The sequence below is a fragment of the Brachionichthys hirsutus genome, chromosome 4 (assembly GCF_040956055.1).
Source record: "Brachionichthys hirsutus isolate HB-005 chromosome 4, CSIRO-AGI_Bhir_v1, whole genome shotgun sequence".
Classification (NCBI taxonomy): Eukaryota; Metazoa; Chordata; class Actinopteri; order Lophiiformes; family Brachionichthyidae; genus Brachionichthys; species Brachionichthys hirsutus.
In genome coordinates, this window is record NC_090900.1 from 678,280 (window position 1) to 695,131 (window position 16,852).

At 47.4% G+C, this 16,852-nt stretch overlaps 1 protein-coding gene across 1 annotated transcript in view; it reads right to left on the reverse strand.

Annotated features, from left to right (window-relative positions):
* The window catches only part of LOC137918001 (netrin receptor UNC5D-like), a 151,780-nt gene that overhangs the window by 57,406 nt on the left and 77,522 nt on the right, over window positions 1–16,852 (reverse strand). The window contains exons 3-4 of the mRNA XM_068760744.1: window positions 12,166–12,309; window positions 8,990–9,093 (exon numbers count right to left, since the gene is read on the reverse strand). Of these exons, the coding sequence (XP_068616845.1) occupies window positions 8,990–9,093; window positions 12,166–12,309 (248 nt within the window). The remainder of the gene's footprint in view (window positions 1–8,989; window positions 9,094–12,165; window positions 12,310–16,852) is intronic.

Consider the following 16,852-nt stretch of genomic DNA (forward strand, 5'->3'; position numbering starts at 1 on the left):
TTTCATTGCCGCACGAGAATACAGTGTAATTGCACATCTGCTACAGTAGGTGGCAGTGGCGCTTTTACTTTAATTATTAGCGTGCGTGCAGGTGGGTGTTAGCTCCTCTGCTGTGCTGTGAGGGTTTTGCACTGAGCAATCAAACCAGCACAATTTGTTTTGTTCATTTTTGTCTTGTTTTGAGGTAAAGGATTTCATTTCCTCCATTTAAAGGCAAGTTGATGCACGTTACATCTTTTCTGGTTCACACTTGGATCTAGATTTCTTTTTTTCATCTTAATGTTAATAAGGATACAATGTTATGCATAGATGTACTTGCAACAATTTTATAGACAAATTATAGTATTTATAGATGGGGTGGGGGGGATATTTTCTTCTTTTTACCGGGCTTACCCTTCTTTCTGGGAATTATCAACTCTATCATGTGAATTTTGTTCTTTGACCTTCTGTCACTGTTCACAAGTCCAATTTCACGATTACGCTTGAGGGCAGGACGTGCGACTCTGGAAGACGCATTTAGACGCATCCAGGGGGAGACACATTTAACACATAATAAAAACCATCATGTCTCACCGTCGCAGAAGACCCGGATCTCAGATTTGGATTTACCGTCCTGATTGACTACTGCTAGGATACAGAATATTAGGCAGTCAGAGAAGCACTTTTACCAATTACCAGCAACAGAGAGGAAACCTAATTATGAATAACAAACTGAGCAAAGCTTTAGAGCATCAGACTCGGTACAGAATTTGCTTCACTGCGTTTGCAAATTACATTGGCAGTGTTTTGGAATGTGCTGGGTTGATGGATTTATAGAGCGCACACGGGAAGCCCGTTTATTAAACAACGCTCGGGCAGAATGCAAATGGGAAGAGCCTGTGGGCATGCAATCAGTGGGTAAATAAAATGACACACCGAGCCCAGGAATGAAGGATGTATTGACACAGAACTGAAATGATAATGAACATCATAACACTGTGATCATTTCTCACATCCAGAGTCAATTGTAGCTTTTCAGTACAGTTTCAATGGCTGAAATCTGCGCTGAAGAAAACGTTCAAAGTCCCCAAGATCGTTGTCTACAATTAAAAGTGAGGGTTTCAGCAGAGGTGAAGCTCTAAGCATAGATAATATAATGGAGCGACGGGGGTCTGGGCAAGCAGGGCGGCTAATATCTCATGATTAAAGTCATTTGTCACTGAATGGGGGGACACAGGTAGTGGCACCCCCATCCCGAGACTCTTTATTCAATTTGGAGCTGGGAATTTTTACGACTTGAAAGAGTTAATTAACGTGTGAGTCCCGCAGTCTTTGGGCCACGTCTGTTTGCAGCCAACACCCCCCGGGTAATGACGGAAAGACAGAGAGAGAGAAAGAGAGCGATGAGGGGGGGGGGGGGGGGGGGCAAGTCCACATTAGCCTGGCGACCGTGTGGCAGTGGATGTGAGAAATGACTTGCCTAATTGGCACATTTGTTTCAATTAGGATGCGGTCATCAGTGTCGGCCTAACAGAAGGGCTCCAGGCGGGGGCCTGCTCCTGAAGGTCACCTCCTCCAGCTCCTCTCCTCTACTTAAGGACACATCTCATTCAGAATGCATTCGCTGATGATTGGATGCTGACTGAGGCACGATTAGAGGATGGGAGGGCGATGTAGCGCCGACACTGCAGCCGCCATCGAGACTGACGAGGGGGGGGGGGGCTGATCACCATCATCGAGACTGACGAGGGGGGGGGGCTGATCAGGGCCCGGCCAGCTGACGCTTTATTGCATGTGCTTGTGTGACTCATCACCACAGTCCAGGGTCTAATGGTCATTTGGGGTCAGAGTGATGCACGGTTTAATAGAAATACAAATCTGTCCACTGAATCATTATTAGACGTCACAATTTAGCCCGTTCTGGCCGAGTCTCAGCCGCCGCCGAGCTGATGTGGGTGATCACACAGTTATATTGATCAGGGGTCTCCTTCCACACACACACACACACACACTCTGGGGAACAGTGGACACTGGCGGAACTCGCTGAGTAGCTGAAACCTGATCATTGAGCTAATGAGTCAATGATCTCCCCCCCCCCCCCCCACACACACTTGGAATTGCCTGCTGACACTTTGAACTCAGTGCGTTTCAGTGTGCTGAGATGAGTGCAGCAGGTAGATTTGGAGGAAGTGATCTAGACTTGGCTGTGCCCTGTTACTCCGGAGGTTAATCAGAAAAGACACGGCGAGAACAGAGCGTGGGCCTCAACCAATCAGCCGCCCCCCGTCGCTTCCCAAAGGCCACCTCACCGACACTCTGCCGCTGCATTACCATTCCACCTTGATCCTTCTTATCTTAACTAAATCAACGTTCAGCTCTGGCCTGTGCTGGAGGAGATGGTAGCAGAGACCTTCTCTGACCTATGATGAAGGACAGGCATTCTGAAATGGCATGAAGAAAAGCGCCAGGCAGGGAACAAGGTGGGATGGAGTTAAACCCAAGGTGGGACGGAGTTAATCAGAAGGTGGGACGGAGTTAATCAGAAGGTGGGACGGAGTTAATCAGAAGGTGGGACGGAGTTAATCGCAAGGTGGGACGGAGTTAATCAGAAGGTGGGGCGGAGTTAATCACAAGGTGGGACGGAGTTAATCACAAGGTGGGACGGAGTTAATCAGAAGGTGGGACGGAGTTAATCACAAGGTGGGACGGAGTTAATCAGAAGTTGGGACAGAGTTAAACGTAAGGTGGGACAGAGGTAATCAGAAGGTGGGACGGAGTTAATTGCAAGGTGGGACGGAGTTAATCAGAAGGTGGGACGGAGTTAATCAGAAGGTGGGACAGAGTTAATCACAAGGTGGGACAGAGTTAATCAAAAGGGTGGGACGGAGTTAATCAGAAGGTGGGACGGAGTTAATCACAAGGTGGGACGGAGTTAATCGCAAGGTGGGACGGAGTTAATGACAAGGTGGGATGGAGTTAATGACAAGGTGGGACGGAGTTAATCACAAGGTGGGACGGAGTTAATCAGAAGGTGGGACGGAGTTAAACGTAAGGTGGGACGGAGTTATTCACAAGGTGGGACGGAGTTAATCGCAAGGTGGGACGGAGTTAATCACATGGTGGGACGGAGTTAATCACAAGGTGGGACGGAGTTAATCGCAAGGTGGGACAGAGTGAATCACAAGGTGGGACGGAGTTAATCATAAGGTGGGACGGAGTTAATCACAAGGTGGGACGGAGTTAATCAGAAGGTGGGACGGAGTTAATCAGAAGGTGGGACGGAGTTAATCACAGGGTGGGACAGAGTTAATCGCAAGGTGGGACAGAGTTAATCAGAAGGTGGGACGGAGTTAAACGTAAGGTGGGACAGAGTTAATGACAAGGTGGGACGGAGTTAATCACAAGGTGGGACGGAGTTAATCAGAAGGTGGGACGGAGTTAAACGTAAGGTGGGACGGAGTTAATCGCAAGGTGGGACGGAGTTAATCGCAAGGTGGGACGGAGTTAATCACAAGGTGGGATGGAGTTAATCACAAGGTGGGACGGAATTAATCAGAAGGTGGGACGGAGTTAATCACAAGGTGGGACGGAGTTAATCAGAAGGTGGGACGGAGTTAATCACAAGGTGGGACGGAGTTAATTGCAAGGTGGGACGGAGTTAATCACAAGGTGGGACGGAGTTAATCACAAGGTGGGACGGAGTTAATCAAAAGGGTGGGACGGAGTTAATCAGAAGGTGGGACGGAGTTAATCGCAAGGTGGGACGGAGTTAATCAGAAGGTGGGACGGAGTTAATCACAAGGTGGGACAGAGTTAATTACAAGGTGGGACGGAGTTAATCACAAGGTGGGACGGAGTTAATCAGAAGGTGGGACGGAGTTAAACGTAAGGTGGGACGGAGTTAATCACAAGGTGGGACGGAGTTAATCGCAAGGTGGGACGGAGTTAATCACAAGGTGGGACGGAATTAATCAGAAGGTGGGACGGAGTTAAATGTAAAGTGGGACGGAGTTAATCACAAGGTGGGACGGAGTTAATCAGAAGGTGGGACGGAGTTAATCACAAGGTGGGACGGAGTTAATCGCAAGGTGGGACAGAGTAAATCACAAGGTGGGACGGAATTAATCAGAAGGTGGGACGGAGTTAAACACAAGGTGGGACGGAGTTAATCACAAGGTGGGACGGAGTTAAACGTAAGGTGGGACGGAGTTAAACGTAAGGTGGGACGGAGTTAAACGCCAAGTTGCTGTGGAGTAGCATTGCAAATGTCTTTGTGAAGCTCAACAGAGAACATCTCGTATCACAGTCCGGACGCATTTAGTTGATTCCCCTTTGTGCCATAGCCTGGGCTGCCTACCTGGGCTGTCTACCTGGGCTGCCTACCTGGGCTGTCTACCTGGGCTGCCTACCCGGGCTGCCTACCTGGGCTGTCTACCTGGGCTGCCTACCTGGGCTGCCTACCTGGGCTGCCTACCTGGGCTGTCTACCTGGGCTGTCTACCTGGGCTGTCTACCTGGGTTGGGGTAATTCCCTGACACCCTGTGTAATAATGATTAAACACACACAAAATGAATCAGGCAGACAAACTTTGATACTTTACCGGTAAGGAGGGACTCTGTTCGCCCAGCGGCTGCGACCAAAAGACCCCCCCCCCCCCGGGACCTCACGGCCCTTTTATTAACACGGTGAAAGTAGGTGGTTCTCAGGTATTTACATAGATCCCTACCCCCTTCAATGAAACTAGAGACAAAGGGAACTCTACCTAGAGAAACCCTTGTGGCTTCCTCCATCTTAAAAACTCTACAATGAGACAATGAATATAAAACAATAACTCTGACACTGGGCTGTCTACCTGAGCTAACGAAGATCACTTCATCTCAGATTAAAGGTTTTCATTCAGGGTGAAATTGGCTTCCAATTTGGCTGTTCCTTTCACACGTTCTGTCAGAGTCACCTCTCAAAAGTACCTCATTATAGCAGCTTCTCACGGCTCCTTTATCCCAGAGTAAAAAGATCTGCTGTGCATTCACACTCCTTGATATCTGTGAAGTAATAGTAGGTGATAGGTTTAGGATCGCAAGCACTGCAACGGAATGGCACATGAACTGCTTCTAGCGTAGACGATCATCTCTGCTCCTTGGATACAAAGCACAAAGGAATTCTTCTGCAGCATTTTCAGATTTGGATTAAGAGGAAACTGAAAACTATTATTTATGTGATTCACCGGATAATATAAGTTGGAGCATTACTCCGTTTCCCTGCTAACTAGATTCATTTAGAAGATTAAAGATTTTTTTACATGGCATTTATGATTTTGTGAATTTTTGCATTCAAATGGTTTGGAGAGCAACTTTTCACCTGTAACTGCAAATTGTTCCTGTTTGCTGATGACTCAGCACTCCTGATTTCTGGAGAGGACGAAGTGCAGGTTGAGGAGGCTCTCAGCTCTGAGGTCACCAGAATCCGTACTTGGCTTACTGATAACAAACTGTCACTACACCTTGGTAAAACCGAATCGATTCTTTTTGGGTCTAAACACTCTCTAAGTGAGATAAATGTTAATGATTTCAAGGTCACAGTCGATAATACAGTAATCTCCAGCAAAGAAGAGATTACCTATTTGGGCTGTGTTCTTGACAAATACCTGTCTGGTGATAGTATGGCAACTAAGGTGATCAAAAAAGTCAATCAGAGAACAAGATTTTTGGGCAGAATGTCTGCTTTTGTCTCCGGACGCTTGCTGGAGCCCTCGTTCAGCCCCTCTTTGACTATGCTAGCACCTCCTGGTATTCAAACATCAAAATGTCCCTGAAAACCAGGCTGCAAACCTCCCAAAACAAACTGATTCGGCTACTCCTCAATCCGGGGCCCATGACCCCCCTTCTTCCTGGACATTTTGCTAGCCTAAAATGGCTCAGGGCAGAAGACAGGGTTCAACAACTCAAAATGGGATTGGCATTTAAAATAGTCAATGCAGCTCTGCCCTCAGTCCCCTCAATCCCTGCATACCTGAATAAACACCTCCACAGATTTAGTGACACCCACAGCCACAACACTAGAGGGAGCTCAAACAACAACCTGATTACCCCCTCCTACAGGACTAACATGGGTAAATCATCTTTTTACAATACTGCCCCCCAAGGGTGGAACTGTTTGACCCCTGCCCTCAAAACATGCACCTCTTTGGCCTCCTTCAAAACGGCCCTAAAAATACACCTTTCAGGGGGACAGAAACGGAGATAGTCATCACGACTCTCTCCGGATCAAACCCCCCCCCCCCTTTTTTGTCCACCTACGTTGTACATATTATGTGTCTTTTTAATTTATTGTAATTTATGTAATTTATTGTCATTCGTTGTCATTTTGCATCAGTGGCGTAATTTATTTTAGATTTATTGTTAGTTTGCATCGGTGGTGTAAAATCATTTTATTTTTCTAATGTTACTTTGCATCAATTGAGTTATTGAATATTGGTTTTATTTTATTTGTATTGTTAAATGTCGATGATTTATGTACGAAGGACTTTCAACGGAAACAAGACCGCAAGGGCTTTTTAGAAATGCTCCTCTTAGACAGGATGTTTGACTGTACTTGTACTGTAATACATGCTACTGTGTGACTGTACTTGTACTGTAATACATGCTACTGTGTGACTTTATTTGTACTGTAATACATGCTACTGTTTGACTGTACTTGTACTGTAATACATGCTACTGTGTGACTGTATTTGTACTGTAATACATGCTACTGTTTGACTGTACTTGTACTGTAATACATGCTACTGTGTGACTGTACTTGTACTGTAATACATGCTACTGTGTGACTGTACTTGTACTGTAATACATGCTACTGTGTGACTGTACTTGTACTGTAATACATGCTACTGTGTGACTGTACTTGTACTCCAACATTCTATCTAATAAATATATTCATCATTCATCATCAGCATTCTGCCCACCGGCTGAATGGAAGGTAAATATCATGTACTTCCGTGTCTCGCAGTTTGATCTGCCCAGAGATTCACGGAGTTTATTTGCTGCTGGATGGATATTGGCAGCGTGTTTGCTAATGGTGGACATGAGGAAGATAAACCATAAAGATGTTCACCCCTCGTTCAAGAGGCTCCTTCAGTTCCAAGCGGCTGGTGGGGGAACGGCCGTTCAGTTTGCCCAGGGATCATTAGGATGACTTTCACAAGCATTCAACGTGTGAATGCTTGTGAAAGCTCCGGGAAGAGATGCTGAGACTTGATGCTAAGTTGTGCCTGGGTGAGAGGTGGCGTCACAGACCCCACCGCGGGTCGATCTAATCTTACATCGAGCGATTATTCCACCCCTTTCCTCTGTCCACGGTGTGAACGCTCCCGTCTGCAAATGACTGTCCTTTGTCCTCAACATTTGTCCTCAAGATTTGTCCTGCAGAGCTGGCTCTCTCCGGTTGGGACATTTGTGAAGTTAGTACTGCAGCGCTAAACACCACTGCTGAGTTTGTGTTGGGGGGTGACGTTGGTTTGAAATGCACTTAGACACATCTGAAACAGAACTTTAGTTCCTTCAGAGTTAACCAGAGTTAACCTGGAGAAGCAAGATCTGCTGCCTCTAGTGGGACAAGTATTTGCAGCCCAGGAGAAACTCCTGACAACAAATACTTTTTCCCAGCGTTTCAAACTCTTGCCTAAATAAAGTGCCGAGCCCACACGATCCAAAATGATCCCACCCTGACGGCCTCATTAGCTCACGCTGACGATGATGAGGATGAGGATGACAACCACTTTCCCACAGCAGCATCGACTGTGCAGCTGCACGCCGGCACCTCACGCCACCGCACTCACCGACGCCGTTTCAATATTTCATGGGCGACCCGCGCTGATACCGACTGGGCTGAGGATGCCTGCTCTGTGCTTTCTGCATTATTCACCGCGGCTCGTTTGTGTTGACAGAGGACGAGATGGAAGGATGTGATTCAGCCCGCGCCGCTCAGATGAAACTGGAATGACATCACTCCACCATCGCCACGTTGGATCATCTAAACTCCAAAGGGTCGAAGGTTGGCCCATGCCGATCATCACTGGGGCGGGAAACACCTGCTCTCCGCCCTTCAACTCCCCGCCAGGTTTAAATGAAAAGCTACGAGCGATCAGCGCAAACGGCTTCAGCTCCGTGGAGCAGGGAAACAAGGACACAACAGATCATGACCGTCTCCTCCCCACCTCAAAACGTCTTGTGCGTACAGTCTATCACGAAGCAGGAGATGATCCATCAACGTGACCGTGGTGTCCGTAAGTGATGGGACACGCCAGTACGAGCGGAGTCCATCGACGATGTGTACAATCCTCAAACTATGATGTCTGAGTTTATGTACGAGTACCTGTCCTTACAGGTACTCGTACATAAACTCAGATGTTTATTACTGCGTAAAGTGTTACGCACCGTCCGGAGGATGGGAACATATCTCTCTCAGCTGCAAACAAACAAAGCTCTGGATGTAAACACACACAGCGATGACGATGACGATGAAGATGAAGATGAAGATGACGATGAAGATGACGATAACGATGACGATGAAGATGAAGATGAAGATTCCCTTTCACAGCATGGCAGCTGCTGAGAATCCAGGATCCAGTAGGGGAAACAGCGCCTCCCCCCATCCTCGCCTCTTTATGTCGGCCTCCATTAGGTAATTGGACCTGCACTCACTTTGTGGCCTGACCCTTTAAACTCAGAGTGAAATCCCAACACTCGGGAGGGTAGTGGTGCTACAGACCGAATGTGAGAAGAGCATCTCTGGTGCCGATCATTTACTGATACATTCAAGTTGTTTTTTGTGGGGGGGGGTTGATTTAAATGCATGCTCTGAATCGTTTTCTTAATGTTGGGACAACAACTTCTTGCTCTGAGATCGGAGGAGGCAGAGCTGAAGGAAAGATCTGCCCCATCCCTCTGGGGCTGATCATCCCTCCCCAGGACGTAGCATCTCTCAGGAGAGGAGACGCGAGGAGCCACGGCCTTACCTCCGCCACGGGCACTCCCTCTGGAGGGCGGCAATGCAAAACGATCATTCCGTTGATGGGCACCTCCTTCCCCTGGGGGCTCTGCTCAAAGTTTTTCCTCAGGTCTGTGGAGAGAGATAAGAGGGAAGTGTCAGGTGCTACCATCAGTCCGACCTCAATCCTCCTCAGCCGCCCCCCACCTCGGGACACCAGGACGCCAGCGGAGCTGGAATAGGACGGAGAGGATCCCATAATCTGGTCATCTGGAATCTGGAAGTGGACCATCAGCAGACTTTATAGTTACATTGCTGCTATCAGCCTGTGTGGAGAGAAAGAATGCTCCTTTGGAACTCCAACATCCCATCATCTGTGAGATCGACTTCCCTCTACGACCCTAATACTTCTATAGTACTTCTATGTGTATTCTCTCGGCTTCCTCTCTGGAGCAGTAAAAAGAAATCCAGTCAACCCAACAGAGAGGTTCTCTTCTAAAAGCCCCCGTCAGCGGTGTCGGACTCGGACAGCACCGGCATTAACCGGTTAATACCGAGCGGAGCCGACCCGGAGAGGAACACGGCGGCCCGTCGTTCTGCATGATCAGGATCATTCTCGGACCTCCAGGGGAGAATCCGAAGCTGCCCCCAGCGACTGCCCCTTTACCTCATCCCCTTTTTTCTTTACTCCCCCATCCATCTGCTGCTCTGAGTGTCACAAGGAACAACCGGACGGCACCGGCAGCCTTCCATCCTTCGACGTTATTGGGTCATCCTGGTGCTTTCGACATGGTTAGAGACCTGCTCCCCTTGTTTCAGCGTGCAGCAATGGAGGAACTCGACCAATCAAGAGTCAGCGTAATCTGACCGAAGCCTCTCTTCACCATAGCTAACCGAGGGACTTACGTTAGACGTTCTCTTTTCCCACTCATGGACCCAATCCACAGGAAGCCTTGGGTTCATGGGTTGTCGCCATGGTGACAGAATGACCAAGATTAACATTTATGTAAAGTTGGACACATTTTCTCCTGCAACACAGCCTCTGCAGAATAAACTCGTTTTACTGACTCACTTCAATCCAAAGTCGGGAAGAGGCGTGGTTCAGGCGTTCTCTCTGAAAGAAAGCAAGCGGCGAGCTAATCTGGAAGTTAGTCGGCTCGTCGGACGCGATGCAGGAAGCAGCTAGCGGTGAAGGACACGCCACACACAGGCCATAATACCGGCTGCACCGTGAACACGCGGGAGAAACATCACAGGTCCGTGACCCAAACAATCTCCTCCAATCCAGAAAATGAAGATAAAAGTCCCGTCATTGACGTGGACTTCCACTGTGGGGGTCGGTCCATGGCGTGTGAACTTTGTGTTGTTATTACTTAAATCTGTTTGATGGCTGCATCAGCATAGTCATTATAATTCCACAGTACCACAAATAATGAAAATAAATTCATATTTTTGATCTATTGGTTAAATAAATAGGCAAATAGGTAAATAAAGTCCAGTTTGACCCCTGGCCGTCGCCCAGCGGAGAGCCATTTTAAAATGGCTTGTCTAATATACAAGGTGTTACATGGCCTTGCCCCACCTGCCATGTCGGACTCACAGCGGTCCCAGGACCAGGGCCTCCTCTAGAGGGGACTGTGGGGTCCCACTCTGGAACCATCAGGGAGCGTCCCACATTACAAACCTTCAAAACTCTCCTCCAGCAGTGGTGGAAGGTAAACCAGGCCTGTAGCCACTAGCTCTAAACCTTTAGTACTGCGCTGTGTTTTTATCGGAACCTCTTGTTCTTTCTGAAGTCTTCTTGTGTCTTTCTTTTTTTACCTGCCGAGGGACAGCGGATGTAAATTAGCATTTTTGCTATAATCCGGAATATTTATGTCTATTAGATGCGTCTTTATAGATGTTCATTAATGTGCACTGTCCCTATCAAGTAAATGAATAAATAAATAAAATAAATCCAGCAGCTGGGCGACCTCATTCTGGGTGGGCCCAGCTGCAGCCATCTTTGCTGTGTCAGACCCTGTTTGGGGCAAAAAAGGGCATCGAGCTGAAGCTGAGGGAAGCAAATGAAGCCTGTTGCACGCCACGCGACCTCGCTTGTTAAAGCTCGTTGCTGTTTATACGCGTTGACGACTGATTTATCTTCCCAAACGAGCCAGAATCCGGCATGAGCTGGTGAACAACAGGCACAGATGGTGTTTGCGTCTGCGTCTGCGTCTGATTCTGCGTCTGCGTCTGCGTCTGCGTCTGCGTCTGCGTCTGGGCTCTGATTCTGAGGGGACTCAACATTTACCAGAACGTCCGTTTCTTTTTGATGCTCAGAGTCTTTTATCTTTATTCTCTGTTGGAACCTCGGCTGTCGAACATAATTTGTTCCGTAATACTGTTCGAAAACCAATTAGTTTGAAAACTGAAACTATGTTTCTCGCAATAAATAATGTAAACTGGATGAATCCGTTCCTACGCAGCAGATAGATGTCCGTTTCCATGGCTACAGGTATATTAATGTGTAACTACGTGTATCTAAATAATGGAAAATACATAAAAGTGTAAATAGTACAAAACAAGAGCATAATAAAGTTATTTTAACCCAGTTCTGTATCATTTACACCCCGTTTAGGCTGCGGTGTCAGAAGGGGGAGGGGCTCGTCCTTTAAAGGGAGTCCTCCTCCATTCAGTGACTGGGTAACTGTCCTCCTGGGTTTTAGTCCTCCTCTTTAGCTCAGTTTTCTACAGTAAAGTCTGAATCATTGATTCCTCCGTCCCGTCCTGCAGCAGATCCCAGACACGGACGCCGTTTCCATATCTGGAGATTATTTCCTCCTTTAGTTCAGCAGTTGTTCTCTCTACTTTCCTCTGTTCTGTTCCAGTAGTTTTACTGCTGCCTTTCTGGATCCATGACGAAGAGCTAAAGAGAACAAAGAGAACAAAGCGACAAAACACGCACAGGAACGATAAATCGGCCCCGTCTTCCTCCTCCGGCAGACAACATTCAGAGAGTATTTTTGAAGCAAATGTATCTTTATCTGTTAACTTGATTTACACAGTAGGTAATTTAGCTACATTTAGATTTATTGGGCCTTTTAACACCAAAACTGAAGCAACTCTTGAATGTAATTGAGGTCAATGATGACATTGTTCATAGGGAAGCAGATGGACCTCATCTCTTTAATCTTTGAGTCTCTGACGCGTCTTTATACTCACAGGCGATGCGGACGGTGGCTTTCTGACTCTTTGACGTGCCCAGGTGGCTCCAGGCCACACAGAGACACCAGTAGTCCTCCGGCCCGTGGAAATCCTCCACCTGCTGACGGGACACGTTGATCATCACCTCCCGCACCTTCAGCCCTGGAACAGCACAGAGGACAAGGCGCTTAGAGGCACTCTCATTTAGTTGGAGTTACAGGTTTCTGGCCGGGTGAGGGTTGGGGTCAGTGGTTTCAGAACACAAGAAGAGCATTCTATTGGGTCAATTTTCTCTTGTGATTTTTGTGCCAACTGATTCTTCATTTCACACTGAGTAGCTTTAGCTTTCGGCAAGTTAGCCACCATTGAAATACCGATGTGAAACTGACGAGGATTTAAGATGAATCAACAAATGTGTTTTTATTTTGGTTCATTTCTCAACAAAACAAGGAAAACGTTCAATAAAGATAAGATAAAGTTGATCTTGGTGTAACAGGTAAAGCTGAAAATATATTCTAATGGTCACCATCAAATACTTAAGTGATAGAATCATTGAATAATTACTTCTTTTCATGCGTCTCCTTTGTTGCACAGCAATGCTAATCTGATAACACATCTTAGGTTAGCATATGTTCAGCCGTTAAGCTAACAGTTGCTCATTAGCACTAAGCAGCTGAAGCCCATGGCAGACGTTTGGACACCAACCATTTCGTGCTGGATGGATCACAACTTTGACTTCAAGGTGCTGCCAGAGGTCGAGAGAGTGCGCCACAGTTCACTGAGAACACGCACATCTGCACTACAAGCAGTCCCAACCCAAGATGAAAACGGCCCAGCAGTGCATCCCTGGAGCCGTGCCGCCATCGAGACATCAACACAGCACGGGGTGTGGCGCCTGGCGGCCTTTCAAACCAGTTTGTAAAGGTCAGGAGACGGAGAGGAATTTATAGGCTTACCTCAGGCCTTTGCTTTCGGCATGGGCAGAATCACAGTTCAGCAGAAAGCCCTGCATTCTCAGTGAGGGTTCTCGCTGAACCTTTAATCAATACCTCGATACGTGTACCGGCTGTGTCAGTGATCAATGGGTTTACAGCAGGGGTGGGCAAACCTTCTGACTCGCGGGCCACGATAGGTTCTAAAATTTGACAAATTTGACCAAGTGTCCGGCCCCTCTGGAGTATTTGTGTGAGCTAATATAAATGACACATGAAAGCTATTGCATTAAAGGATTTGGCCTTTTACAGGCAGCATTACAGGGAAAAGGTCAAATGAATGAGGTTTAATTATAATACAATTTTATTTAATGATATAATTTGGACAAGTTTGGCGGGCCGGATTAAAAAGACCAACGGGCCGCATATGGCCCCCGGGCCTGGGTTTGCCCATGCCTGGTTTACAGGATTAGCTATGCATGAGTTCTTAGGAAAGGCTGACACCCTTCCTAAAGCGGTGCGTTCTCTCTCTCTGCTGCAGAAGCGCAGTCCCTCCGGGGCTCAATGCTGCTAACCAGGGGAACGCTCCATCAGCTGCAACACAATTAGCATGAATCATTTGGACTGCACTTAACTACTTCAAAGCACATGTGTAGGCTTACTGTGAAAGCGATGCAGGGACAATTATGTATGTATTATTATGTAACACAAAAGGCACGCAAACACAACACGCTTCACAATGCGGCGACTCTTCTGACTGAATTCTATCTGAAAATCCTTTTTGGCCAGATGCTGCAAACCTCCAGTTGGAAGTGTTTGTCAGCCTGTCAGCTCGCTTTAGACGAGAACACTGCAGCCATTCTGAATCTGAGTCATGGGCTCAGGCCCCGTCACCAGCGTTTAGTCACCGTTCCTCAGAGCCCTTCTGTAGCCAGCTGGATTAGAAGAAGGGGATGTGTGGGGAGCCGGCGAACGGCAACTAGCCTGGGCTCCTCTTGTGCATCCACTCTGATAAATAACGCTTTAATCTGACGTGCACTGACTAAAGTCACACAGCCTCTAACTGTGGCTGCACAGCTTGAGCAGGCTTCTGAGCGAATAGCAATTAAAGGAGAGTGAATGGCAGCGGGCCTGCGCCACTGGAACCACGCAGTCATCTGCAGCAAAATGAACAAATGGAGTACATTTTGTGGCAAGCGGTCTCCACTGCAGCGGCTATAAATTAAACCAACAGGAAGGTGGGCTTGATCCTTATTGTCACACCAGACGCAGTTGACAAGTTTTAGAAATGCTGCTACAAATTAGGTAGTTCGTCTCAATGTGGCGCACTAGAGAGCATTTGGTGACCAAAATAATATAAATAGTGATTGATGGGCCCGGAGGAAAAAAGTCCACTTTTAAGTAATGGAATAAACGAAGAAGCAGCTCTCTGGTTGGTTCCTCCCTCGCCGCGGCCCCCGCAGAGTGCGAGACACAAGCATAATTCATAATTTCTCGAGCAGCAGAGATTTGGCAAGTGACAGTGTGAATTTGGGAAGAGAGACAGTGGAGAAAATAATGACTAATGACTTTCCATGAAGCCCTAAATAGACAGAGCCTGTGTTTGGAAGAGGAAGGGGATGAGAGACTGAGGAAGGGAAAGCGAAAAGATGGCGGTGTACTGTCGGAGACGAGAGCTGCCACTGTGTCATCTGTCAGCCCTGTTTGTTTATAGGCAGAGTGCTGCTGACAGGGCTCTTTGGGAGAAAGCTCTTGATCGGTGCTCCTCCCCAACCGCCTTCTCTCCCCGAGTCACTTGATGAATCCGTCTGCAAAGGCAGAATCGCTCAGAGATGAATGAAATGAGAAGTTATGGCTGCTCTGGAGCCACAGAGGAGTGGCTCCATTTGCCAGAGTGTGGCTAATTAACTTGGATGTGGATGACAAGAACTTCATTAACATGTTGGATTAGGCGCTTTCGACTCCGTGGGCCTGATTCTGTATGCACTATTGGCATGCCATACTTCTCTCTCACCGCGTATCTCTGCTTCTCTTCTGTAAACATCCAACAAAGGCCTGATCCCCTCGATCAATATTAGACTGTGCAAATATATCTGTCCACTGGCCCATTACTGGTCCGCCTCTGGAGCAGAGGGGATTACTCGCTGCACAATGAAGCTCTCGTTGCATTTGTGGGCAGTGTCTCATTTAAAAACCTGTTAAGATGGCTTTTTATTAAATTCAAAAATAAATGGCCATGCACCCAGTCCACGGGTTGAAACAGGTGACTCATGCACCAAGTCTAAGGGTTAATCAACAGGTGACTCATGCACCAAGTCCACGGGTTGAAACAGGTGACTCATGCACCAAGTCCACGGGTTAATCAACAGGTGACTCATGCACCAAGTCTACGGGTTAATCAACAGGTGACTCATGCACCAAGTCCACAGGTTGAAACAGGTGACTCATGCACCAAGTCCACAGGTTAATCAACAGGTGACTCATGCACCAAGTCTAAGGGTTAATCAACAGGTGACTCATGCACCAAGTCCACAGGTTTATCAACAGGTGACTCATGCACCAAGTCCACGGGTTAATCAACAGGTGACTCATGCACCAAGTCTAAGGGTTAATCAACAGGTGACTCATGCACCAAGTCCACGGGTTAATCAACAGGTGACTCATGCACCAAGTCTAAGGGTTAATCAACAGGTGACTCATGCACCAAGTCCACAGGTTTATCAACAGGTGACTCATGCACCAAGTCCACGGGTTAATCAACAGGTGACTCATGCACCAAGTCCACAGGTTTATCAACAGGTGACTCATGCACCAAGTCCACGGGTTAATCAACAGGTGACTCATGCACCAAGTCTAAGGGTTAATCAACAGGTGACTCATGCACCAAGTCCACGGGTTAATCAACAGGTGACTCATGCACCAAGTCCACGGGTTGAAACAGGTGACTCATGCACCAAGTCCACAGGTTAATCAACAGGTGACTCATGCATTAAGTCCACAGGTTAATCAACAGGTGACTCATGCACCAAGTCTAAGGGTTTATCAACAGGTGACTCGTGCACCAAGTCTAAGGGTTAATCAACAGGTGACTCATGCACCAAGTCCACGGGTTAATCAACAGGTGACTCATGCACCAAGTCTAAGGGTTAATCAACAGGTGACTCATGCACCAAGTCCACAGGTTAATCAACAGGTGACTCATGCACCAAGTCTAAGGGTTAATCAACAGGTGACTCATGCACCAAGTCTAAGGGTTAATCAACAGGTGACTCATGCACCAAGCCTACGGGTTAATCAACAGGTGACTCATGCACCAAGTCCACAGGTTTATCAACAGGTGACTCATGCACCAAGTCCACAGGTTAATCAACATGTGACTCATGCACCAAGTCTAAGGGTTAATCAACAGGTGACTCATGCACCAAGTCCACGGGTTAATCAACAGGTGACTCATGCACCAAGTCTACAGGTTAATCAACAGGTGACTCATGCACCAAGTCTACGGGTTAATCAACAGGTGACTCATGCACCAAGTCTACGGGTTAATCAACAGGTGACTCATGCACCAAGTCCACGGGTTGAAACAGGTGACTCATGCACCAAGTCCACAGGTTAATCAACAGGTGACTCATGCATTAAGTCCACAGGTTTATCAACAGGTGACTCATGCACCAAGTCCACGGGTTTATCAACAGGTGACTCATGCACCAAGTCCACAGGTTTATCAACAGGTGACTCATGCACCAAGTCCACAGGTTTATCAACAGGTGACT